The sequence below is a fragment of the Lithobates pipiens genome, unplaced genomic scaffold (genome assembly GCF_037356315.1).
Source record: "Lithobates pipiens isolate NorthernLeopardFrog02 unplaced genomic scaffold, aLitPip1_a1.2 Scaffold_18, whole genome shotgun sequence".
NCBI lineage: Eukaryota > Metazoa > Chordata > Amphibia > Anura > Ranidae > Lithobates > Lithobates pipiens.
Window position 1 is genome coordinate 484,316,361 of NW_027507758.1, and position 27,659 is coordinate 484,344,019.

The following is a 27,659-nucleotide window of genomic DNA, read 5'->3' on the forward strand; positions in this document are numbered from 1 at the left end:
GCTGCCAGGGTGGAGTCTGAAGTGCAGAAAAGACAGCATGGAGTATTGAGGTGCTGTTCCTGGTGTCCAGACGTGGGGATGCACCGAGCGTGGAGGAAGGATGGAAGAACCGCTGAGAAGGAGCTTTAGATAAGGATCTTCGTCTTTGAAGACAAGTATAAAGCTACTGTGACACAGGACTTGAATACTGGACAAGATCAGAGCTAAAGAAGTAGCAGTAAAGCGGAAGAGAGTAGAGCAGCGTTCTCTGACCGGGGACACAGAACGGTCAAGTAACCAAAGGTCAGTGTGAGCAGAACAAGAGAAGCTATCAAGAATAGTATAGAATGCTGTGGCCGGGGAACGCAGCATTGGTAGCAAAGGACTGGCTGGGAACAGTAGTCCGTCTATTACCATGTGTCAAGCCATCGGCAGGGAGATACCTTGTTACCTCTGGTCTGGTTAGCACATTGGTAATATCTTACAAAGACTGTGTGGCTGTCTGACTTATTGATCCATCAGGGAGAGGTTGTGTTAGTCCTCTGGCTCTTTGATTCTCAGAAACCGTCATAGTCTGCAAGGTGGAGTTATTTAGAGTGATTTTTCTTTGTCAAAATTGTAAGTGAAAAAGTGGTGTTTCAATAGTTTCTGAGAATACTACATGTACAACAACTTCAAGCCAAGGCTATTCAGTATTGTTGTGCAATACACCAACTGCTATGGGCAACTCATATCACCCTTTGTTCCACCCAAGTTGAATCCTGCAATAAACGAAACAAAACCTTGCAAATGACTGTTCCTTGTCTTCACTGATCCAACTTTTGGAGTAATATACATTTACAGTTAGAGAGCACATTTTCTATACAGATTCAAACACCAGATCTAAAATTTTAGCCAAAAGCCAGAGCTTTATGGGTGCAGCTTAAATAGGAGATATCCACCACATCTGAAGACATCATAACCTCAACTATAGTCAAACAATTCACAACAATGAGCCAATGATCTCCAGATCCCAATCATGGCGAAAAAGTTAAAATCCGAAACATAAAAGTATACTCACCTGATTATCGGGAATGACACCACCCCAAAATGCTACATCCACATAGCACTGTCCCTTAGCAGCCTGGAGCTTGGTGTGGAAATTGGTTACAGATGTGGTGGGAGGCAGGCTGTTTCTGTAGAGACACAAGTTATGGATTCATGTTGTGTTCACAAATGTGTGCACTTTCTAAAATGCACCCGCAGCAGCAGATCAGTTAAAGGGTATGCACAAAAATGTCTTTATGGTGCAGTCAGCAACATGTTTGCAAATTATGACATTCTTGAAAAGCTTGTAGTGAGGTGAATGGCTGATACAGAAAATTAGCAATTTTAACTCACGATGAGATTATCGGACTAATGATCGTCAATTTTTTTTTCTTTTGCATGCTAGTCTCCATATCAAAAATGAAGAAGTTACAAAAAGTTTGAAAATTCTCGTGTGACACAAGTGATGTAATATGTTGTATTGTATTTGTATTGTATTTTTGGACAAAAACTGTACTGATTAAACAAAAATCGTATAATCTGGTATTGTACGAGAAAACATTTTGTGATTGTCCCTAGAGATCATTTCTGACAAAAGCTGTGTACTAACGATCAGATAATCGTAAGATCACTTAAAAAGCACTTAAGCAGCAGTGTTTTTTGTAGGATTTTCTGATCGTGTGTTCAGGCCTCAGTTGTTGTGCAGAATATGGATGATTCTGGATAGAGTCAGGCAAGATCAGACCTATTCTTTCCTAAGTCCAATGTAGATATAGACCAGTACTGTATACATGTGAGGAACTGAATTTTAAAGGAAAGTAGTACAAAGAAAAATACAAAGGATGCCTGTGTTTCTAAAAATACTTGGTGCCTTGCTTCTGGCCAATAACAGAGAAAATGCTGAAGTCATGAGTTCAGAATGGCAGCCAGAGAGTGTTTTCAGAGGGTCACCATCGCAGCCTCCATGCTACCCCAGTAAAGGTTTCCATGAATTTTAGCAGTAATTAGAACAGTATCTAGAAATGACAATGTCACATGGGAGAGTCTTCTAAAACATGGCTATAAAATTGATGCAGTCATTGTCATATGACATCTCATAAGGGGCACGTGTACAGTATCTCCATTCAATCTACAGAGGTTTTAGACTTGAATACATTTTAAACTGATAACACCTTCATCTAGCCCACATAAATATTCATAATTCAGATGCTGTCTGTGCAGTAATTACAAAACAATGAGATCTGAATAACTAATAAACTGTAAACATCTTGGCAACTAACTCTTTATTAATCCCTAGGGTTATAAGAGCTAACACTATTATAAAATAAGGAAATGTGATGATGCGCCAAAGATGCCAAGGATTTACTATAACGGGTTTCATCAGAAGAGCTTTGCCAGTTTTGGGTAGATAGTAACTGATTAAACCATCCACCGAGTTCTGATATTCATAGTCAAGAACTGATATTCAAGAAATCCAAGTGTAAAATCTCTGCCTCCAAGTTCCCAGCTCCACCTACTTGCTTTTGGCCTGTCAAGTTTTACTGTTTTTGTGTTTCTCATACAAAAAATGCAGACATACAACTTAGACATTCACTGCAGGAGGAAAGAACACCATGATTATGGTAATGATCGTGGGTGGTGATGGAGGTGTGTTGTGACAGTAGCAATGCTGGGTGTTAATAATTGTTCGCCAGCATAGAAAGAGGCTTCTTTGTCAGTATAATATTAGGAGAAAGCCATTACCGCCAACTGTTTTGTTACTAATAGTTTTCTCAACAACTTCCACTCTTAAATGATGTAGATATTATCAGCCCAGTGTGGATGTTTTACAAAGTGATCACCAGCTAGACATGTGCAATTAGTTTCGTATGAACCGAAAATTTGTACGAATTTCTGTAAATTCGTACATTTGAGAGGATCCAAAATTCGAATTGTTATGCTTCCAAATTTTGTATGAAATATGAAATTTCGTTTACGAATTTTCGGATCCAAATTCCATTACAACCGAAAGGTGACTGGTGTTTTGTTGACCAATCAGAGGTTTTCTTTTGCTGCTGAGTGAGGGTTGGGAAAATTACCTTTTTTAATATGGGAGTGGGAGACTACTGGTAATCGATGGGAGATTCAGAATCGGACAAAATAAGGATGTTCGTTAATTACGATTATTCGTTATGATGAAGTTAAAAACCCAGGAAGTCAGCACAGAACAGGGATAGTGGGAGCCCCTCATAATGATAAATTCATCATAATGAATGTTCGTAATTGTTATGAAAAGTTAACGAACCTAACGAATTAACGGCTAAAACGGAACGGAACAAAATTTATTTATTGATGGCGCACATGTCTATCACCAGCTTCCAGTTTTTTTTTGTCAAAGCCAAATTGAACAAGCTGAAGTTAGAAACTGATTGGCTACCCTGCACAGCTTCACTAGATTTTTCACTCTTCAGTTTTAGTAAATCAACCCCAATGTCACATAGGCAATTAAACTACCCAAAGAGATTAGATTGCAGCTGGGTGTGAAAACTTAATCTGATAACTGATGAATTTTTACCAGTGATGGATGTCTTCTTAAAGTGGAGGTTTACCCTAAAGTGGACCTTCCGCTCATTGGAACCCTCCCCCCCCTCCGGCGCCACAATTGGCACCTTTCAGGGGGGAGGGGGGTGCAGGTACCTGTACAGTACAGGTATCTGCACCCACTTCCGGCGTAGATTCTACAGAAGGTACGCCCCTTTCCGCAGAATCTACGCCCCTTTCCGAAGGTCCCCCGCTGCCTGCTGGGAAACACACGGATCCCAGAGACAGCGGGGACCATCCTTATTGCGCAGTGCGACTCGCGCATGCGCAGTAGGAAACCGGGAAATGAAGTCGAAAGGCTCCACTTCCTGATTCCCATACCCAAGATGGCAGCGGCAGCACCCGAGAGACGATCGAGAGATCGGCTTCGGGTGCCGACATCGCGGGCACACTGGGCGGGTAAGTGTCATTATTTTAAAAGTCAGCAGCTGCAGTATTTGTAGCTGCTGGCTTTTTTTAAAAAAAAACGGCGAACTCCCGGTGGACTCCCATGGCCTGTTGGGGGTACTTGAGGAGTGAGGTTGAGAACCACTGGGCTAAAGGATGTTTGGAGAGAGGCTGGCCACTGCTGACATACGTATCACCATTCCCAATTTGACTGTAATTCACTGGTTGAATGAAGATAATTTTATGCCTAGAGGCACCTTTAGGGCTCACAAAGATGATTTATTTTTAATGGCACCCACTGCACCAAGAGAATACATAAGTGTTGCAGTGCACCACAATGCACAATAACACATTGGTGTGATTATGGTGCACTGCTTTGCAAAAAATTGTGCATAACCGTTTTTTTGTATTCTGGTGTGTTGGCTACCCATTTCAAATTAATAGCCTGTTTTAATGAAAAATGCAGTAAGGCAATGCACCAGAATGGACGTGTAAATGGGCCCTAAATCTTCCACACTACAAAGATAAAGTTGAGTCATGCAAAATGTGCTGCTTATCATAATACTAAACAAGAAATACTGCAGGCCGTACACTCTTTTTATATCTTAGGCATTTTATAAGCCTAAAAATAAGTGTTGTTGGATGTGTATCAAGCTTCAGGTATTTATTTCCTGGATTAGCCAAGAGGCGGAGATCAGTTTTTAAAAGAGGAGAGTATTTTTTTAGGCACATGTCATGCATTTACTGGTGCACCCATTGAAGTCTATGTGGGAAAAGAAATGCCTGAATACTCTCAAAAAAAGCTCATATACAGTACATATTTGAGCTTAGGGCGTAAAGCATAGGATCACTTAATACACAATTCTGAACAGGGAAAATAAGAAAGATTAGGATACTGCATGTGTTGACTGTTGAGCATAGTTAGATGTTGAGAAACAAGCTGAAAAACACTGAAACATTAATTGGGGCCAAATGTAGGATTAGCATGTGTGGTCGATTAAGTTTCACCAACATTTTCGGAAATTGATTGCTCTTCCTCATGCTTGTTGTGTGATAAAGGGACAGCACTTGGCTGTTAGTTTGAATAGCAGTAGAGAGAGAGAGATGCTATTCTTTCATAGAAGCACTACATGTGATATTGCCCGAGTGGTGTCACACTGCTGGTCAGTCACATAACCATGGACAATTTTTCCTTCAGCCTCTTTCAACCAACTTTGAATTGTAAAAACAAATGAACAGATCCAAGCAACCTAGCAACATCCCTTCCCTATAAATATATAACTATATAAAGTGATTGCAGTAATTTTTGCAATCAGTAGCTAGTTGAAATTGTTTGAAATTGTTAGAAAATTACCCTTTTATTGGCAGCATAAAGCTTTTATATTCAATGAGCAATTATGACCGTTCTGAGGTACAGACTATATACAGACAAGAGGTTTTTAAAACCGGTCACTCTTTAAAAACATTTGAAACTTTAACACTCCTTAATATGGTTATTTACAGTATGATGTACTGCCATTGAGATAATACTGTGGCTGCTATTGCTGTCCTGCTACTGAAAATACTTATTGTCTGATTGTTACGCTAACCCATCAGACTTGGTCCTCAGAGTCACCAACCAACAGATGTGCAGATCTGGGAAGCCACAGAAATTTTTTCAGCCATTTCTTGTATATCTGTCCCAGGGTAGTGGCACAGTGTAGCCAAAAGGATCAACATGACAGCCAGGCAGCTACGTTTTTCAGAAACAGAGCCCAGAAATGGGAGCCTCTAAGTTTGTCTTATGATATTTTTCCATAAACTGACCACTCACACATTTACATAGAATGAATAAAAACTGTAAAAACACTATTGTTGCCCATTAATATGGAGATCCCCTCTAAAGTGACATCATATGGTACATTGCATACAGTGGCATATCTACAATAGCAGTGATCCCTCCAGCAGCAGCGGCCAGTGTGGCAGTCCGGTAGCCCTCCCAGTCTGTGCGTCCAGGCTCGTTGACATGTACATGAGGGTCAATGATGCCAGCCATGACCACCAGGTCCCCTACATCCAGCAACTATTGAATGGAAAAACAGAGGTGGTATGAGATTAACAAAAAAAAAAAACATAACAGCAGGAGCCAATAATTGTAGGCACTGTTAGGTAACCAAAGGTATGTTACTAGTTCAGTTTTTTTAAATTCCTATAGACATTAAATGACTATATTTTAGATTAAATTTATGTTGTATCTTTTAGTGTCTGGATGGACCAACTAAGGTTAGGTTCGCATATGCAGCAGTCTGTGTGACTCTACTGAAAGCCGCTCTTCAGAGGCAGTTTGCAGGCATTGCTTGCCAATAAATGCCGGATGAGATTGAATTATTGCACCACTACAGCAATGTCTACACCCCAGAGAGGCCATTATGCTACTTTGGAGGTAGGCAGTCAGGGGCCGGTAAAAAAAACACAGCTGAACTGCCTGTTTTTAACATCTGTGTGTATCGGGGCAACATAAGGTAGCATAGATACTATATACTATTTGGCCTTAGAATCCGCTACAAACCAAAACACTTTCCCTTTGTGAGAACCCTCATAGAGAAGCTGCAATTTCCAAGATTCCCAGACCATTGTGAGGGACTTTATAGCCCTGAAACTATTATGCAGCTCTAAAGTCAATAAAATGGCTTCTGTTACACAGGTATTCTAATTTATGTCAGAAGTAAAAGCAGATTGTTATGCTAGATCCTAAACAATGTGTGTTAGGTATCTTGGATGATGCGATGCCAGAGTCACATACCAAGGAGGCAGTCTCTAGAGTCCTATTTCAGGCACATAAAAGTAATTTTGACTGGAAGAATAGTGGAACACTGGAAGAATACAGCCCCACCCTCTCCCTAAGAATGGATAGACCACATGGGCAATACCCTCTGTTATGAGCGGGTTGTCCATCAACACTGGGGTTGTCCTGCTAAATACGAGAACGTTTGGGGTAGCTGGTTGCGTTTGCCTGGTCTAGCACCAGTGGACCTGGTGATGAACAGACTGTTGGTATGATTCTAAAACTCTGTTTGAGGCATGGTTATGTATTTTGTAGGTACCTAGAGTTACTGTGGCGTGATTTTGGAATAAAAGCCTGAAATTGATTTTAACCATCCTTATTGTTGTTTCTTTTGCTGTCATTTATATAGTTATTTTCATGCTAAGACACATATAAATACATGCATACTCTGAAATGTTTTGGATTGTTTTAATAAACTTTATTCTTGATAAAAAAAAATAAACAGATTGAAGTATAACTAAAAACTTTTTTTCAGTTTTGTATAGAATGGAGAGGGATTATCATACCTGTCAGGTTTTTATTGCTGTCTGTGCCCCCTGTTAGGGAGTTTCACCCTCCCTCTCTGTTTGTTCTGTTTACCATTATCATTGAACGTTAAAGTAAAAAAATCCCAAATTTTGAGTTGTCATCATAAAAGTAATAGTGGGGAAATCTTCCAATGGGGACACTAGTTCCAGTTCCTAGTTACAGTGACCCTTAATTTGCAGGGATTTCTTCTCCCTTCTTGTTTGGCCATGGGACAGGAACTGAAGGGAAATCTCCCAAATCTGACAGGGTTTATAACCCTTCTTTGCTCTATCCAAAAAATAAAAAGTGTTGCCTATAGTTCTACTTTAATTATACAAAATTAGAATTCTACAATTAATTATTAAAAAAAATTACAAATAGTTAAACTCTATTAGGACAGTTTCCCATGCTTTCTTGTAACATTCACCCCATATTCCCTTGTCATATTTTATGCCATGACCAGTAGCTGAGTTTCAGCATTCAGAATTATTCAGTAGCTGTGGTACAATGTGCATGCAATATGCCAGTAATTTAGCTGCTTACAAAAAGAACACTCCGCTGAAAAATTATTATTTTCATGATCAACAGAATACATTTTATTTCCTGTGTCTCCAGCAGTGGGATCTCTGTAAACCAATCTAGAAAAGATCCATGCTCAAATCTCTGCTTTTCAATTTTATTAGGTACTTACACTAAGTAAACTGTAAAATACATACAGTTTTCTGTCAGGTCTGTCTGACTTCTTGGGAATCACACAGTTGTTATTAATAAATTAAATACATCTCTACTGAGACAAGTTGGATTGAATATATTTAGAGGAATCAAAAATATCTGTGAAGTCACTTGGTTTGCTAATTGATTTGCTCAACTCTATTTTCAATGCTCTCTTGGCGATAACTAGAACTCTATAATTTCAAATGTATTGAGTTTAGGAAATTGCAAATTTCATTTAATCTACTTTAATGCTCTACATCTAACAATGTCATAAGCACTCCAGATAACATATTCATATAATGCAAATACTTTAAGAAGATACTTTAAGAAAGGAGAGACTGGTTTTTATAAACCTAAATACAAGGGTCAGCCAGCAACTACACATGTGGAATCTATTACAATCATACACAGGTCAAGGTTTCATAGCTGTGTTACCTTGGCTCCACTGGTCACATGTTTTCCCCATGGCAGGACACTGCTAATCTTGCCATCACTAATGATGATATCACAGGAAGATATAGTATTGGCCAGTATGACTCTCTTACTTCGAATGACACTTATCTTTGCTCCCGGAGTGATACTCACTATTCCTGTAATTATATAATGAGAGATTACTTTCATATAAAGTTGCATTCTATCATTGTACAGTGCAATTCCCCTGTTAATCTTGTCATATTTTGCATACTATTACACAATGTACGTAGAAATAATAAAACCAAGGTGACACATATCTCTGGTTTAAAAAAAATATATATATATATTCAAATATGTATTTCTAACTTATAAAAAAAACACTTTCTATCGCTCTCGGCTTACTTCAATTGTCCAAAAACTTTTTTTTTTCCTACTGTTTTGCTACTGTGAAGTGTGAACCCACTTTCTTTTAGAAGGTGTCTATGCACTTGACCCCCACTAACATTTACTGCTCCTGCTAAACAAAGAGAAGTTGGTAGAAAAAGGAGAAGTTTGGGAACTCATGGCGGGTGTCACAACGAGGCAGAAAACACAGTAAGAAAAAATGTAATGACATATAGATTACAGGGGCCATTGAGTAGTGGGTGTATATGGATTATTTTTGGAGAATAAGGATAACATTTAGTATTACTTTATTGTATCACCCATAATTCTATTTTTTTTTATATGTGTAGCGCTACCACCACTGGAGCGACTTGGTAGATTGGGATCTTTGTTCTTTTTTGCCTCGACTCTGTGAGCAGCCTCTACCCATCTAATACATCTGGTTAAGGCAATGGTTACTGCAATACTATTGGGAGTATAACTATAAATATCCTTCATACAACTATGTTTCAATATCAGAAAACAGACACCATACTGGTTAGTGGTAAAGGAACTCTGTATATTTTCACAAGTTTAGGTAAAGGGCAGTATATACATAAATGAAAAAATAGAGATTTTATTCAATCACAGCTCTGTATCACTAAAGTAAACCTAGTAATCTACAAAATCAGCAATACGCAGTAGCAGTGGTAAACAATAACAGCATTGGAGATCAATACTACAATAACTCCTCTGTAACCAGTAGACTATAATCACTTTAGAGTGCACTCTATATGAATGGCTACAATGAAATATAAGGCTCCCTAAAAAGGTACCTCTTAATATGGTTAATAAGCAAAGTTCTTATGAAGTAAATATTTAGGTGAGCAGCTCTTAGCCCTCGTTCTTCAGCCAGCTAGTGTTGGGGGCCCAGTGTTTATGGTGGTGCACATAAGTACAGTCCCAATAATGTCTGCATGCAGCGAATAAGACTGCTAGTTAGATGGCCATCCCCTATTTTCTTTGGTCTCTTCTGGCAGCAATAGATCAATGGCAGCAATTCCCTCTAACTAGTCCCAGGGATACAGCAACAATGATCCCACTGTTCAGAAGTCAGCTGACTTCTGGAACTGCCTGGAGTGACTCCTAAGTCCTAAGTACACAAGGTAACAGCACTCCAGTTTCTGTCTTAGGCCAAAGACTAGTGGAAGGTTGGTGTGCACTCAGGAATAGTGATGTGTATGCCCTGGTCTCCTAGCAGCTAAAGCCTATTCCTTCGTATTCAGTCTGGGAAAATACAGCTCTTTCTCCTCCTCATAAGATCACTTTTTTGGGAAATTGTAGTCCATTGGTCTATTAGATGTTTATTAGCTGTCATAGCTGTCTATTAACTGCTCCTTTCTCATCTCCCACTATTCAGTGTGGTCGGCATTTAAGTCTTTTGAACTTCTTCTATTTGTCAGCTCCCCTGGTGGTTGAGGCAAGGTAGTGTTAACCCATTCAGCTTTATAGTCTGGTGGGAACACAGAGAGCGAACTATTACAAAGTGTCCTAAAATTGCTTTCTCTACCTCTAGCCAAGCTGCAGATAGTCAGGGTATAATCAAAATAATGATGTTTACCTATCTGTAATCTTTTTTTGTAAGTAGTGGTTTTACAGCAAGAAAATGATTGTGAATGTAAAATACAGAGTTAGGGGCAAAACTGACTACATCTTTGTATGTGAAGCTGAACAAGGTAGTAATATTTGTAAGCCCCAGGTTGTTCAAAATCCATGTATTTGGAATTTGTTTTTGGAGTGTTGTAATGGGCTGGAAAGTTGGCAGTGTTGGAATGTGAGTTTTGATATCTGATAGGCATTTCAGTTATTATGTTGTCCATGGTGGACTGGTGGCAGTACATGAACACAGTGACTCAACAAGGACATTTCTAGTTTAAATGCCATTTAACAGGATTTGTAGTTTGATGCAAACCTTGTGCTGAGAGTAAATAGATACCTAACATGTCATGCTTTCGAATTGTGCATGCTCGTAGAATGGCGACAAACTAAGGTACTTAAAAATCTCCGAAATGCGACACTTTAAGTGGATTTACAGGTTACCTGTTCAGAGTTACAGAGGAGGTCTAGAATTATTGCTCTAGCTCTAATGTTTGCATCAATACCTCACATGGATTTTGGAAAAGCGTTCAATACAGTTCCACACACATTGCTCATGTGTAAGGTAAAGTCTACAGGTTTGGAAATATCAGTTTGTAAATGGACAGAAAAGACAGAATTCAGAGAGTAGTGGTTAATGATTCTTACTCTGAATGGTCTAAGGTTATCAGTGGTGTACCCCAAGGTTCAGTGCTGGGACCCTTACTTTTTAATATCTTTATAAATGATATTGGGTCTGGGATCAAATGTAACATTTCCATCTTTGCAGATGACACCAAGATATGCAGTGGAATAACGTGCTTACAGTCTCCAATTTACAAGCCGACCTCAATGCTCTGTCTAATTGGGCGACTATGTGGCAGATGAGGTTTAATGTTGATAAATGTAAAGATATGCACTTGGAGGCTAAGAATATGCATGCATCATACATACTAGGGGGAGTACAACTGGAGGGATCCATAGTGGAGAAGGATCTGGGGGTTTTGGTAGATCATAAGCTCACTAAAAGCATGCATTGCCAAGCTGCGGTTTCCAAAGCGAGCAAAGTCTTTTCTTGTATTAAGAGAGGTATGGACTCCAGAGAGGGAGATATCATTTTGCCACTGTTCAAATCATTAGTAAGACCTCATCTGGAATATGCAGTTCAGTTTTGGGCACCAGTTCTCAAAAAGGATATTGGGGAACTGGAGAAAGTGCAGAGAAGGGCAACCAAACTGATTAGAAGCATGGAGGAGCTCAGCTATGAGGAAAGATTAGAGGAACTGAATTTATTCACTCTTGATAAGAGTAGATTAAGGGGGGATATGATCAACATTTACAAATATATAAGGGGTCCATATAGTGAACTTGGTGTTGAGTTATTCACTTTACAGTCAGCAAAGAAGACAAGGGGGGCCTCTTTATGTCTAGAGGAAAAGAGATTTCATCTCCAAATACGGAAAGGTTTCTTCACAGTAAGAGCTGTGAAAATGTGCAGAGGTGGTTCTGGCCAGCTCTGTAGATTGCTTTAAGAAAGGCTTGGATTATTTCCTAAGTGTACATAATATAACTGGGTACTGACATTTATAGGTAAAGTTGATCCAGGGAAAATCTGATTGCCTCTCGGTGAATCAGGAAGGAATTTTTTCCCCTGCTTTAGCAAATTGGATCATACTCTGCTGTTTTTTTGCCTTCCTCTGGATCAACTGTGGGTATAAAATTGGGTATATGGGATTGTATGATATTATTTTAGTTTTTTTTGTGGTTGGACTGGATGGACTTGTGTCTTTTTTCAACCTGATTAACTATGTAACTATGTGTAGTGTGAATACCATTTACATATGCATGTGTGCCTTACGTATGCGCTCATTCTGCATGCGAGCACAGAGGGATGGGGGCGCTTACATTTTTTTCTCATTTATTTATATATAAACATCCATTGCAATAGAAATAAGGACAGGTCCTCTTTATAGAGAGATATGGGGTAAAAGAAACCCATGTCTCTTCTTTACCTTTAAAAACAAAAGATCAAAACATTTTTTTTGATCTTTCGGGTAAAAAAAATAAAAAATCACTTCCAGCCTGGACTGGAAGTGACATCATGACATCACTCCGGTCCTCCAAAGCCATAGAGTCGATCAAAGACTTGAATTGTTTTTCGGGTGAACTGAAGGAAATAGTAAGCCCAAGAAACACGAGCGGGGGTGGGGGGTCGGTTAGGGGTTTTGTCCCCTTCTGCCCCTTCATAAAACGCTCCAGCGGCTCATGAGTCACTTAAAACGGTTTCATAAGAAAGCTGGCTGCAAAAAAGAGAGGTGGTGTTTTTGTTTGGGATTTTAAAATAAATGGTGCTACTTAAACATTATAACGCTATTTGGAGCACTGCATATTTATTTATTTTTTTACATACGATGTCTGCGTACAATGTGATGTGTATGTTACAGCGGTGAATTAGAGGAAGACTCAAACTTACAGTTGGTTGATACCCCTCTACAAGCACATGAGACCTGAAATAATAGCAAGTAGGGATGAGCCAAACACCCCCTGGTTCGGTTCGCACCAGAACTTTCGAACGGACCCCAAATTCGTACGAACGTTAGAACCCCATTGAAGTCTGTGGGACTCAAACGTTCGAAATTAAAAGTGCTAATTTTAACGGCTAATATGCAAGATACTGTCCTAAAAATGGTTTGGGGACCTGGCTCCTGCCCCAGGGGATATGGGTCAATGCAAAAAAAAGTTTTAAAAATGGCCGTTTTGGCGGGAGCACTGATTTTAATGACGATTAAAGTGAAAAAAAAAGTGAAATATTCCTTTAAATATCGTGCCTGGGGGGGGGTGTCTGTAGTATGCCTGTGAAGTGGCACGTGTTTCCCGTGTGTCACAAAATGAAATTTAACGGAAATAACGTCATTTAAAACTGCTTGCGGTTTTAATGTTATATCTGGTTCCTGCAATATGGTTGAAAATCATTGAGAAAAATGGCATGGGTAGCCCTCCCTGCCCATTACCAGCCCCTTTGGGTCTTGTACGCATATTAAGGGAAACCCCGTACCCATATTAAAAAAAGGAAATACGTGTGGCCCCCAGGCCCTATATACTCAGAACAGCGGTATACAGGCGGTGCAAATAAGACAGGGACTGTGTAGGTTTGTTGTGTTAAGTTGAATCTGTTTGTAATTTTCAACTGGTAAATTTTTAAAGTGTAGCTCCAGTCAAAAAAACTATTTTTAAGCTTTTTGGAAAACATAGGGAAGGGTTATCACCCCTGTATAATTTGTTTTGTTGTCCGTCTTTTTCAGAGCACGCAGACAGCACACACAATCTCCTACCGCTGACTGCAAGCTCTATTTAAAACGAGCAAGATAGTTAGCTATATAGGTGGATATAGCGGTGTATACTGCGTTCAGAGCACGCAGACAGCACGCACAATCTCCTAACACTGACTGAAAGCTCTATTTAAAACGAGCAAGATAGTTAGCTATATAGGTGGATATAGCGGTGTATACTGCGTTCAGAGCACGCAGACAGCACGCACGATCTCCTACTGCTGACTGCAAGCTCTATTTAAAACGAGCAAGATAGTTAGCTATATAGGTCGATATAGTGGTGTATACTGCGTTTAGAGCACGCAGACAGCAGGCACAATCTCCTACCGCTGACTGCAAGCTCTATTTAAAACGAGCAAGATAGTTTGCTATATAGGTGGATATAGCGGTGTATAGTGGGTTCAGAGCACGCAGACTGCACACACAAGCTCCTAACACTGACTGCAAGCTCTATTATAAAAGATAGATATATCGCTAGCTATATAGGTGAATATAGCGGTGTATACTGCGGTCAGGGCACGCATACAACAACCACTACAGAAGAGCAAGAACGAAAAATCGGCCGATAACGATCGGTGTATACTGTGTTGAAGGTACACAGAACAACCACTAACTGCTACAGACGCCAACACACTACACAAGGCCGCCGCGCTGGCGGCCTTATATAGTGTGGGGCGTGTACTACACAGCCTGAGCTATGATTGGCCACAGGTATCCTGCCTGTGGCCAATCATGGCTCTCCTCGCTGCCGGCGCTGTGATTGGCCAAGCATGCGGGGTCACAGTGCATGCTTGGCCAATCATGAGCCAGCAATGCACTGCACCATCGCAGTGCATTGTGGGCCGTGAGCGCCACACGAATTTGGCGCGAACGGCCCATAACGTTCGGAATTCGGCGAACGGGCGAACAGCCGATGTTCGAGTCGAACGTATGTTCGACTCGAACACGAAGCTCATCCCTAATAGCAAGGACACATGCTGTATTTCTGGTGAGTGGATAATTATATTCAGGTGGTGGAAAAACAACCCCCCATGTTGAGGGCACGCGGCCTGGGACGGCTCGGAGAGGGGGCGCTCGCTCGTCCCCCCCTTTCCTGGCCGGCCGGGTAGCGTGCTCGGACAAGGGTCTCATGTGGACCTGGGGGGGACCCCCACGCTGATTTTTTTCGGCGTTGGGGCTCCCCTTTAAGTCCATACCAGGTGGTGGGGCCAGCAACGTCTCCTTCGCGGCCCCGCCTACCTGGAGACGCGCTCGAAATGAGCGGACTTTCCTCTGCGTGTGTGGGCGAGTCCATTCATTTCAAAAGTACGGCGGATACCACGGCGGACTTAGTACGCCGTATTAGTCCGCTGAAAAAGTGCCGTGTGTGGGCAAGTAGCTCGTTCGGAAAGTCCGACGGACAGTCTGGCGGGAAGTCCGCCAGACTAAGTCCGTCGGATAGTCGGCTACGTGTGTACCCGGCATCAGGCTGGCCATACATTATACAATTTTCTTATTCAATTTCCTTTAGATTTACCTTCAACTATGTAATGCAAGGACCTGTTTGATTGCATCCAAATTGAAAGTGTTTGGGTTTGACCTCATATTATAGGGTTTTGGTAATTCTAAAGGAAAATTGTACAAGAAAATTATATAATGTATGGCCAGCCTTAGGGCTTGTTTACACTTACTTCAAAATGTGGCAATGAACAAGCTTTTGTAAAGCACTCTGAATGCGAATCAAATCACTAAATAAAATAGTTACCTTACAGTCCTGTTCAAATGTTGTGTTTGCTTTGCTCTGCTTCAATAATTATACCCCATTCTTGGTACTTTAAAGAGTCTGCAAAGTCTTCATAGAAATCTATGACAACGCTTGCTTACAGCACCTGAAGCTTTTGATGGGTTTTTATTCAGCTATAGCTTTTCTTTGTTTTGGAGTTATTGCAGGTATGAGATATCCCAGCATGCACTGGGAAACCAACAAGTGAACCGGAAAGATGTCATCAACAGTCACTTCCAGTTCATGTGCATACAGTGCCATGTGAAAGTATTCGGCCCCCTTGAACTTTTCAACCTTTTGACACATTTCAGGCTTCAAACATAAAGATATAAAATTTTAATTTTTTGTGAAGAATCACCAACAAGTGGGACACAATTGTGAAGTGGAACAAAATCTATTGGATAATTTAAACTTTTTTAGCAAATAAAAAACTGAAAAGTGGTGCGTGCAAAATTATTCGGCCCCTTTACTTTCAGCAAACTCACTCCAGAAGTTCAGCGAGGATCTCTGAATGATCCAATGTTGTCCTAAATGACTGATGGTGATAAATAGAATCCACCTGTGTGTAATCAAGTCTGTATAAATGCACCTGCTCTGTGATAGTCTCAGGGTTCTGTTGAAAGCGCAGAGAGCATCATAAAGACCAAGGAACACACCAGGCAGGTCCGTAATATTGTTGTGGAGAATTCTAAAGCCGGATTTGGATACAAAAAGATTTCCAAAGCTTTAAACATCCCAAGGAGCACTGTGCAAGCGATCATTTTGAAATGGAAGGAGTATCAGACCACTGCAAATCTACCAAGACCTGGCCATCCCTCTAAACTTTCAGCTCAGACAAGGAGAAGACTGATCAGAGATGCAGCCAAGAGGCCCATGATCACTCTGGATGAACTGCAGAGAACTACAGCTGAGGTGGGAGAGTCTGTCCATAGAACAACAATCAGTCGTACACTGCACAAATCTGGCCTTTATGGAAGAGTGGCAAGAAGAAAGCCATTTCTCAAAGATATCCATAAAAAGTCTCGTCTAAAGTTTGCCACAAGCCACCTGGGAGACACACCAAACATGTGGAAGAAGGTGCTCTGGTCAGATGAAACCAAAATCGAACTTTTTGCCCACAATGCAAACCGATATGTTTGGCGTAAAAGCAACACAGCTCATCACCCTCAACACACCATCCCCACTGTCAAACATGGTGGTGGCAGCATCATGGTTTGGGCCTGCTTTTCTTCAGCAGGGACAGGGAAGATGGTTAAAATTGAGGGGAAGATGGATGCAGCCAAATACAGGACCATTCAGGATGAAAACCTGTTGGAGTCTGCAAAAGACCTGAAACTGGGACAGAGATTTATCTTCCAACAAGACAATGATCCCAAACATACAGCAAAATCTACAAAGGAATGGTTCACAAATAAACGTATCCAGGTATTAGAATGGCCAAGTCAAAGTCCAGACCTGAATCCAATCGAGAATCTGTGGAAAGAGCTGAAAACTGCTGTTCACAAACGCTCTCCATCCAACCTCACTGAGCTCGAGCTGTTTTGCAAGGAAGAATGGGCAAGAATTTCAGGGCATATGCAAAGCTTCAAAAAAAAGCATCACAGAAGCATCAATAACACACCAAAAAAGGATGTTGAAGCGCAGGCCATTTAATGTGTGTTAAGTGCAAATGAAAATTACTAAATGATTCTAACTGGTTCTATAGGCATGTTAGGTGAATTGTGTGGCAAAAGGTGCACAGTATTTTTTATGTTCTCTGATTACGTTTCTATGTTTCTACATGACATCGGGTATAGATGTAGGAAACCCTCTCTTGGTCCAGATAAAATGTGAACCAGAACTCCATAATATCTCCTTGTCATTGTTAACTGATACTAGATACAGTAAATAAAACAATGTGTATGTATCACAGCCTCTTCTAAATGCAGACCATACCATATTGCCATGAATGTGGTGGGAAAAAATGCATGAGAACACAAGGTCAGAACTTCCTCCCCCTTGGTAATGGGCCTTTTATATGCTATTCACACTTGAGCATTCTATAGTGGTGCATTAATGCAAGTTCTTTACCATAAATAAACCACCAAATAATTATGCGCTTGGTGCTAAAGGGTAATACTGCACACTATGCTCTGGATACAGGAAAAAATAAATAAATAAACAAAATCAGTGCGCAAAACCTCTGATCATAAAAATCACCATGAAAGCAAACAATAAAGTGATACAAATAAGATGGTTTGAGAGTAACTTTTGAGAGCGTTTTGCAAGACAAGCTAATTTTTTAAATACATTTTGACTTGATATACAAGCGATATCTTGATATACAAGTAGCGTCAGGTCACATGACATGCTTGGATTGCAAGCATAATTAGTTCCAGAAACATGCTTGTAATCCAAAGCACTTGTATATCAAAGCAAATTTCCCCATAACAAATAATGGAAACTCAGGTGATTCCACAACCATTTATCATAATCCTCACTCCAATTATTATTAATATTTTACAGGATTTATATAACAGTTATAACATAGTCTGCACTTTAGAAAGTAAAGAAGACAGTACAGGTCTAAAACTTTTCAATACAAGAGGATTCAGAGGGCCCTTTTCATGAGAGATTACAATCTAAAATCAAGGGACAAGTGATACAAAAGTTACATAGTTACACAGTTATATAGTAGGTGGGGTAGAAAGTCTATCAAGTCCAACCTTTGTGTGTGATTTTATGTCAGTATTACATTGTACATTATACTGTATGTTTTGGTCGTTCAGGTGCTTATCTAATAGTTTCTTGAAATTATCGATGCTCCCCGCTGAGACCACCACCTGTGGAAGGGAATTCCACATCCTTGCCGCTCTTACAGTAAAGAACCCTCTACGTAGTTTAAGGTTAAACCTCTTTTCTTCAAATTTCAATGAGTGGCCACGAGTCTTGTTAAACTCACTTCCGCAAAAAAGTTTTATCCCTATTGTGAGGTCAACAGTATGGTATTTGTATATTGAAACCATATCCGCTTTCAAGCGTCTCTTTTCCAGAGAGAATAAGTTCAGTGCTCGCAACCTTTCCCCATAACTAATATCCTCCAGACCCTTTATTAGCTTTGTTGCCCTTCTTTGCACTCGCTCCATTTCCAGTACATACTTCCTGAGGACTGGTGCCCAGAACTGGACAGCATACTCTAGGTGCGGCCGGACCAGAGTCTTGTAGAGCAGGAGAATTATCATTTTATCTTTGGAGTTGATCCCCTTTTTAATGCATGCCAATATTCTGTTTGCTTTGTTAGCAGCAGCTTGGAATTGCATGACATTACTGAGCCTATCATCTACTAGGACCACCAGGTCCATCCTAGATTCCCCCAGAGGTTCTCCCCCCCCATTCATATTTTTGACACTCAAATGCATTATTTTAAATTTTTCTACATTGAATTCAACCATGTAGTTGCCCACCCCAATAATTTGTTCAGATCTTCTTGCAAGGTTTCCACATCCTGCGCAGAAGTTATTGCCCTGCTTAGCTTAGTATCGTCCGCAAATACAGAGATTGAACTGTTTACCCTATCCTCCAGGTATTATGAACAAATTAAATAGGATTGGTTCCAGCACAGAACCCCAGGGGACCCCACTACCCACCCCTGACCATTCCAAGTACTCCCCATTTATCATAACCTTCTGAACTTGCCCTTGTGGCTAGTTTTCAATCCATGTACTCACCCTATGGTCCATGTCCATGACCTTATTTTGTACAGTAAACATTTATAGGAAACTGTGTCAAATGTTTTTACAAAATCCAGATACACCACGTTAAAGCAGAACTCCACCAAAAAGGAGAAGTTCTGTTTTAAGGCCCCCCCCTCCTTTTTCAAGTTCTCCTCCTCCTCCCTGAGTCTTTTGAGACACATCACAGGTCCCACAAGACTGCAGGACCATTCACAATGCGCAGCACGGCTCACACATGCGCAGTGGGCACCCGGTTGTGAAGCCGCAAGCTGTCACAGCCGGGTACACACAGTTAAGGTGCTAGTGCTGGGAACCCGAAGACTAGGGAAGGACTAGCGTGGGTGATGGTGGCGCTGTATCATGGAACCAGGTGAGTGGCTGTTTTTAAAGAGTCAGCAGGTACAGTTTTTGTAGCTGCTGACTTAATTTTTACACAGGAGACATGAGCACCACTTTAATAACTGTGTGTGATAAGCTAATGAGAAAGTTAAAAGAAGTTTATTAGGTGGCAGTAGGATAGGCTTCCTTGAACAGATGAGTTTTCAGGGATCATCTAAAGGCAGACAGAGTAGGATACAAACAGACAGACTCGGGATTGGAGAGGCTCTTGAAAATATCTGTAGGCAGACATGGGAGGAGATGATGAGGAAGCTATACAGGAGGTATAGTCTGTTTCAGACTAAAGAAGAGAAGTGGTAAAGATTTCTACAGGCAAAGCCAGCCATAAGTGAATTGAAATTCAGCTGTTTCAGCAGAGACCGGACGAGTTTCCATCCATGTATGGGCACTGTGGTTGAACAAAAATATATATATATATATATATATATAGTAACTCACAAAAGTGAGTACACTCCTCACATTTTTGTAAATATTTTATTGTATCTTTTCATGTGACGATACTGAAAAATTGACACTTTGCTACAATGTAAAGTAGTGAGTGTACAGTTTGTATAACAGTGTGAATTTGCTGTCCCCTCAAAATAACTCAACACACAGCCATTCATTTCTAAATTGCTGGCAACATAAGTGAGGACACCCCTAAGTGAAAATGTCTAAATTGGGTCCAAAGTGTCAATATTTTGTGTGACCACCATTATTTACCAGCACTGCCTTATGCCGCGTACACACGGTCGGAGAATCCGTCGGAATGCGTCTTATCGGACCGTGTCATCAGATAATCCGACTGTGTGTGGTATGCATCGGATTGATTCCGTCCGAATCTCCGTCTGACCCAATTTTCCAACATGTTGGAAATATTTCCCGACCAACTGGGCCGGTCGGACATATTCCGATCATGTGTAGAGAATTTTGATCGGACCAAGTGCCACGCATGCTCAGATCAAATTCCTACATCAAAGCTATTGGCTACTAGCCTGAACGTAGTCCCATCGTAACGAAATTACGTCATCATGTTCTGAAAGATCGGATTTTTCGCCAACTTGGCCCGACCGTGTGTATGCAACAGTTTCGGACAAGATCTGACGGACAAAATCCGACGGGCAAAATCCGACGGATTTGGTTGTGGAAATCTCCGACCGTGTGTACAGGGGCTTAACCCTCTTGGGCATGGAGTTCACCAGAGCTTCACAGGTTGCCACTGGAGTCCTCTTTCACACCTCCAAGACGACATCACGGAGATGGTTGATGTTAGAGACCTTGTGCTCCTCCACCTTCTGGGATGATAACAATGCAGACCAATTTGATGCAGTGTGTGGCGCATGGTCTGAGCACTGACAGGCTGACCCCTACCCCTTCAACCTCTGCAGCAATGTTGGCAGCACTCATACGTCTATTTCCCAAAGTCATCCTCTGGATATGATGCTGAGCATGTGCACTCAACTTCTTTGGTTGACCATGGCGAGGCCTGTTCTGAGTAGAACCTGTCCTGTTAAACCATTGTATGGTCTTGGCCACCATGCTGCAGCTCAGTTTCAGTGTCTTGGCAATCTTCTTATAGCCTAGGCCAGTGATGGCGAACCTTGGCACCCCATATGTTTTGGAACTACATTTCCCATGATGCTCAACTACACTGCAGAGTGCACGAGCAACATGGGAAATGTAGTTCCAAAACATCTGGGGTGCCAAGGTTCGCCATCACTGGCCAAGGCCATCTTTATGTGGAGCAACAATTCTTTTTTCAGATCCTCAGAGAGTTCTTTGCCATGAGGTGCCATGTTGAACTTCCAGTGACCAGTTTAAGACAGTGAGAGTGATAACACCAAAGGTAACACACCTTCTTCCCAAATTCACACCTGAGACCTTGTAACACTAGTAAAAAAAAACAGTCACATGACATCAGGGAGGGAAAATGGCTAATTGGGCCCAATTTTCGCTTAGGGTGGGACTCACTTTTGTTGCCAGTGGTTTAGACATTAATGACTGTGTATTGCGTTATTTTGAGGGAACAGCATATCCATACTTCCCTGTATGTAGTGCTTGTAAAAATATATAAAAAAAAAATTTCATAGTCTACTCATTACAACTATTATGTACTTTTTTATTGTAATAACGCTATCAACCCCAAATAAAAACTTATTGAAACAGAAAAGAGTTGGAGGTAACAAAAAAAGCCATGGATAGTGGTGAGCTTGTTGCAGACAGAATTTGGCAATTTTAAAGGGCACCTTAGAAGGGAGGTTGCTTCTTGGAAGAAGGGGAATTAGAGCATGTGGATTGCGGCTGTCCCCAGAGGAATGGGGGTATGGTGCACTGCGTTGTGAGGTGACAGCTAGGGTTACTGTGCGTTGGGCAACCATTCATATAAATGCCAATGCACGCACTGCACATAGAGCTGTGCATTTCAGTAATCTGAGGTAGAAGTCACATTTTACTGCAATGCAAGTGTGAATGGGACCTTGATACTGTTACAACTGTTTCAACACTGGTCACAGGCTGAATGTAGTCTATTTGGCTGCCTGCATGAAGACCATTCTAGGGGCTCTTATATAATGTGTGTGCAACCAGCAGAAGTTGGTTTACTATCAAAGCTGAAATCCAGGCAGATATAATAAAAACACCAACTCATGCAGTTATGTATTTATTTAAAAAAAAAAGTATTTAAAATACAACTAGTGTAAGTACCAGCATTTGACTTTGTATCATCCATTTTAATCCGCTGTAGCACTCAGACAGGGAAAAGGATGGGCAACACTGGGAGCCAATCAGGTAAGCTACATGCACATTTGGAAATAAGGAACATGCTGACAGGTGGAGAGAACAAAGTGACCAGACAGTGCTTCTGGTCCTTCACTATTTAATCACAGGCTTGGGGCAGGGAGGTGACCAGGCTTTACTGTTTAATTGCGGAAGAAAAGTCTGGTCACAAGCCTGGCTGTACAGTCTGGCATGGCTATGCATATCCTTTGGTAAGTAAAATAGCTCTTATATATGCCATTTAAACATGAATTTATGTATTTGCCTGAAATTCAGCTTCAAGGGACAGTTAATCTGTCATTTACCTGGTTTAGATTTCAAAGCCATTGTGCTGTCACTGCACAGTCTGGATCCACCAACGGGCCGATCTTCTTCTAGTCTTCTCTATAAATATTCTAGTTCTGATGGCGTGTGCCTCACTCTGTGAACTCTGGCTTCCCCCTGTAATCTTTGCTCTCTGTCCAAAGCTAGTCTTCTCTCTTTTTTTTTTGTTTTTTTGCTGACCTTATTAATTGTTATAAAGCAAATGCCCTCTCAGTCTGCTTCACCTCTGTCTGTAAGAATTAATGATTGACATGGGTGTCTAGCAGAGTTGCCAATTCAAATTGGAGAGCGTGCAATAATGAAGGGGTTTAGCATTTACTAAGCCTTGTTAAATTTCTTGTCACCCTCACAATTTGATCATATTAAAAATAATAGTAATAATATTAACAATAATAATTTTACATTCAGCTTTCAAATCAGTATTTTGCTTCTGATTTGTATTTTGAATGTTCTAAATATTCCTTCCCACGGTTAAAGCTTTCAGCGCTGTCATACTTTGAATGACAATTGCGTGGTCATGCAATGCTGTACCCAAATTAAGTTTGTATAATTTTTTCACATAAATAGAGCTTTCTTTTGATGGCATTTAATCACCACTGGGTTTTTCATTTTTATTAAATAAACAAAAAAGACCAAACATTAAAAAAAAACATTTTTTATATTTTGTTATGAAATGTTGCAAACATGTAATTTTTCTCCTTCCCTGGTGGGCACTGATAGGCTGCACTGATGAGGCGGCACTGATAGGCGGCACTGATCGGTGGCACTGATGGGCATTGATAGGTGGCACTGGTGGGCACTAATCAAGAGGCACTGCTGGGCAGCACTGATGGGCACTGATAGGCGGCACTGGTGGGCATTGATCAGGAGGCACTGATGGGCAGCACTGATGGGCACTGAACTGTGGCACTAGCAGACACTGGTAGGTGGCACTGGTGGGCACTGATTAGCAGTACTGATGGGCACTGATTTACAGCACTGGGGGGCACTGATTTGCAGCACTAGTGATCACAAGGGGACCGATGTCCCTCTAACAGAAGCCAGTTAACGACTTGCTTCTTTTCTTCATGCTGACAGTTTAAAGGGAAAAAAAGCTGAAAACTGTCTTCTTTTTACTTGATTGATCAGCTGTGATTGGCTAATAGCTAATCACGTGGTAAAGGGCCCACTGTGATTGATCCTTTATTTCCCAAGGACTCTGCGATCACAGAGCATGGGAAAATTTGTCCTATACCATAGCCCTGCTATAGTTTCATTTTTACTTACATGTCTCCTGGACAGTGAAAGGAAAACTAGAACACTGATAAGCTCATCTCTCCATCACTCTGATCACTCCTTCTACCAGTATTCTCCTTACATTGCAGCACACCTGGCTGGCTGCTTGTGCTGCTTCTCCTCTCCCCCTCTGAGCTTGGCTGTATAGACTGTACAGTAGGCTGCAAGAGGATAATACTAAGTCAAATTCAGGTACTTACAGTATACTGTTTGTATTAAAAAAATAAATACATAAAAATTTTTTTTTTGTATTAATGATTACAAATCTGTTTTCATTTGTGCCTTTTTATCCCCATTTACACAGGCATACAAATCTATACACCGTGCAAGATGCATGGGTTTTCCATACAGCCTCTTGTAGGCAGCCTGTTCAAATCAATTAGCCAGACAGTGCCCCTTAAGCCGCGTACACATGGGGCGGACTGTCTGGCCAACTTAGTCTGTCAGACAATCCGACGGACAGTCCGTCATACTTTCGAATGAACGGACTTGACCACACACACCACTTTTTGAGTGGACTAATACGGCGTACTAAGTCCGCCATACTATCCGCCCTACTTTTGAAATGAACGGACTCGCCCACACACGCGGAGGAAAGTCCGCTCATTTCGAGCGCGTCTCCAGGTAGGCGGGGCCCGCGAAGGAGACGTCGCTGACCCAGCCGCCTGGAATGGACTTAAAGTGGAACCCCAACGCCGAAAAAAATCGGCGTGGGGGTCCCCCCAAGTCCACAACAGACCCTTGTCCGAGCACGCTACCCGGCCGGCCAGGAAAGGGGGGCGAGCGAGCGCCCCCCCTCCTGAGCCGTACCAGGCCGCGTGCCCTCAACATGGGGGGTGCCTTGGGGAAGGGGGGGCCGCGCGCCCCCCCACCCCAAAGCACCTTGTCCCCATGTTGATGAGGACAAGGGCCTCTTCCCGACAACCCTGGCCGTTGGTTGTCGGGGTCTGCGGGCGGGGGGCTTATCGGAATCCGGGAGCCCCCTTTAATAAGGGGCCCCCGGATACCGGCCCCCCACCCTATGTGAATGAGTATTGGGTACAATGTACCCCTACCCATTCACCTGTAAAATAAAAGTACAAAAAAAACACAACACACGAGATAAAATACTTTATTGCACAGCTCCGGGGGTCTTCCGTCTTCGGGGGTCTTCTCGCCGGACTCCTCCGCTATCTTCTTGTAGCTCTTTTGCTAGCGGAGGAGTCCGGCTTTCTTCCTCGCCGCTGGCCTCTTCTCCCGACTTCGGGGGTCTTGTCCCCCTCTTCGGTTCTTCTGCCGGGCCACCGCGCCTTCTTATAGCTCTTTTACAGGCAGTGGCCCGGTCTTCTGTCGCCGCCGCCTTCCGTTCTTCTTCTTCTTCTTCTTCTCCAGGAGATGTTGCCTCGACGATCTCTCCGGCCGAAATGCCAGGGACGTGCTGCGCGGCCACTTATATAGGGACAAGGGGTGGTGTCACATGGCTTTATGTCACATGGGTGGGTGTCACATGGTGACCCCGCCCCCTTACGATGTCATAGTCCCCATGTGACATCAACCCATGTGACCCACCCATGTGACATAAAGCCATGTGACACCGCCCCTTGTCCCTATATAAGTGGCCGCGCAGTGCGTCCCTGGCATTCCGGCCGGAGAGATCGTCGAGGCAACATCTCCTGGAGAAGAAGAAGAAGAAGAAGAAGAAGAAGAACGGAAGGCGGCGGCGACGGCGGCGACAGAAGACCGGGCCACTGCCTGTAAAAGAGCTATAAGATGGCGCGGTGGCCCGGCAGTCAATAATACATCATAAAAGTATTTTTTTTAATGTAAGCAGTGTAAACACCTGAACTTGATGTAGAATCAGCCTCTTGTAGGCCCTTTTTGTCAGGAATTGATTGTGAAGGGAAGACGCCAATCAGTTCTTGTGATGAGAAGGAGCATGCTAATAGAAGGAGAGAGCGGAGTGACAGGGTTGAGCTCATCACTGCATCGCTGTGCTTCTGTTCAGTCATGGGTTGGGGGAGGTCCAGACAGTCTGTGCCCAGAGGAAGTGGGCTAAATGATACTGGCATCAGACTGAAGGCATCTTGTTGCAGAAAAGCAGCACTGCAGGAAGAGCTCCAGATTGAAAATGAACAATAATTTATGAATAAAGGCATTGCTGTGTTTTTATTTGAATGGCGACCCAACACACCTAGGCAGCGTAGCATTATGCACTTGCATTTTAGCATATTGCAACTCACGGGTGTAGATCATCTGTGTATCGTGCCACATTGTGTATCTATGGTCAAAATGTAAATCATATATTCCTTTCCATGTTGTATTTCAATTATGTCTAGCCTACTCCTCTTTATGTCAACAATCTTGAAATTTGTGAACTTCCTTTGCGAAGATCCACTCACATTTACTTTTTTGATTTCGGTAACATGTAATCACTATGCCCTGTGAGTAGGCATTGATGTGCTATACATTTCGGAGTCTGCATTTTAAACCCAGGAGTTGCTGAGAGGAGGAGTTTCAGGAGGCGGAGTGAGTACAGCAATCACAGCTTGCAGGCAGCAAGGTACCATGGGATATGTAGTCCTTAGAACTTGAAAGTAAACAGCAGAGGAGAAACTGCAAACTATGCTGGAAATCCAGGAAGTTGTGGAAATAGATGGCCAGCAGAGACAGAGAAATCACAATGGAGATTTTTCAAATAAGCTTATATTGGTTTGTCTAAAATAACTATTTTTGGACGGTGTCGGGCGAGGATTGGGAGGAGGCTCTAGCAAACCGTGTCGCCCAAGTTGTCTGACCACCTTACTCACCTATACATCCTCCACAGATCGTACCTAACACCCTACCTTGTCTCTAAGTACAGGCCCGAACACAATCCCAACTGCCCCAGCTGCAATTACCCCAACGCATCCTTCTACCACCTACTCTGGACTTGCCCGTCTATACAGGGCTTCTGGACCCGAGTGGTCTGGTTCCTTCATGATGGCATGGGTTCCCCATTATCCGTAAGCCCTCGCCAGTGTATTCTGGGGCTCCTCTCAATCTCTGAGGGCGAGAAATATTTGAATGTCTTCTTGCAAGAAACATTATTCCTCGCTAGGCTGCAGATCACCAAGACGTGGATGAGAGGATCCCCCCCCCCCCCCATGCTATAACATTGGATTAGAGCAGTCAATAACGCCCTCCCCTAAACTACTTTACATCCACAGGGGTTGCCCCAGCAAGTACAACAAAATATGGATAGATGGCTGGAGGACACCTCCACTTGCAGCGTAGAGAAGTAGACACACCCCTTCTTAGTAAACCTTGTGGACCTCCCATGGGTTCCCCCCTTCCTCTCCATAAACCCTACATCATTATGATACTCAATGGGCTATGCAGCGCAAAGTGTCCCCTGTTTTAAGTCATATGTTTATGTATATCGAATGGATAGATTCGTTGGTGTAGTGCCTGTTGCACTGATTACCTGTATGTACCGGTATATCCTACTTATTATACTCAATAAACATTTTTTTTATAAAAAAAAATATATATATATTTTTGTATTTCTATTACAATGCTGATGTTATAAAATGAACGTGAATGCTGTAACTATAGCTTTTCTGGCCATGTTAAATACTGAACAGTAATGCATGTTAGGTAATGCACCCCAATGTATTAGACCAGTCTGAATGGGTCTTTATAATGGCTTGCTTTCC

General features: G+C 41.9%; 1 protein-coding gene across 1 annotated transcript in view; it reads right to left on the reverse strand.

Annotated features, from left to right (window-relative positions):
- Window positions 1-22,850, reverse strand: part of LOC143988703 (allantoinase, mitochondrial-like) — a 78,386-nt gene extending 55,536 nt beyond the window's left edge. Inside the window, exons 1-4 of the mRNA XM_077488464.1 lie at window positions 22,692-22,850; window positions 8,453-8,607; window positions 5,883-6,034; window positions 1,040-1,154 (exon numbers count right to left, since the gene is read on the reverse strand). Coding sequence (XP_077344590.1) covers window positions 1,040-1,154; window positions 5,883-6,034; window positions 8,453-8,607; window positions 22,692-22,713 — 444 coding nt within the window. The 5' untranslated portion in view covers window positions 22,714-22,850. The remainder of the gene's footprint in view (window positions 1-1,039; window positions 1,155-5,882; window positions 6,035-8,452; window positions 8,608-22,691) is intronic.
- Window positions 22,851-27,659: the final 4,809 nt, after the last annotated feature.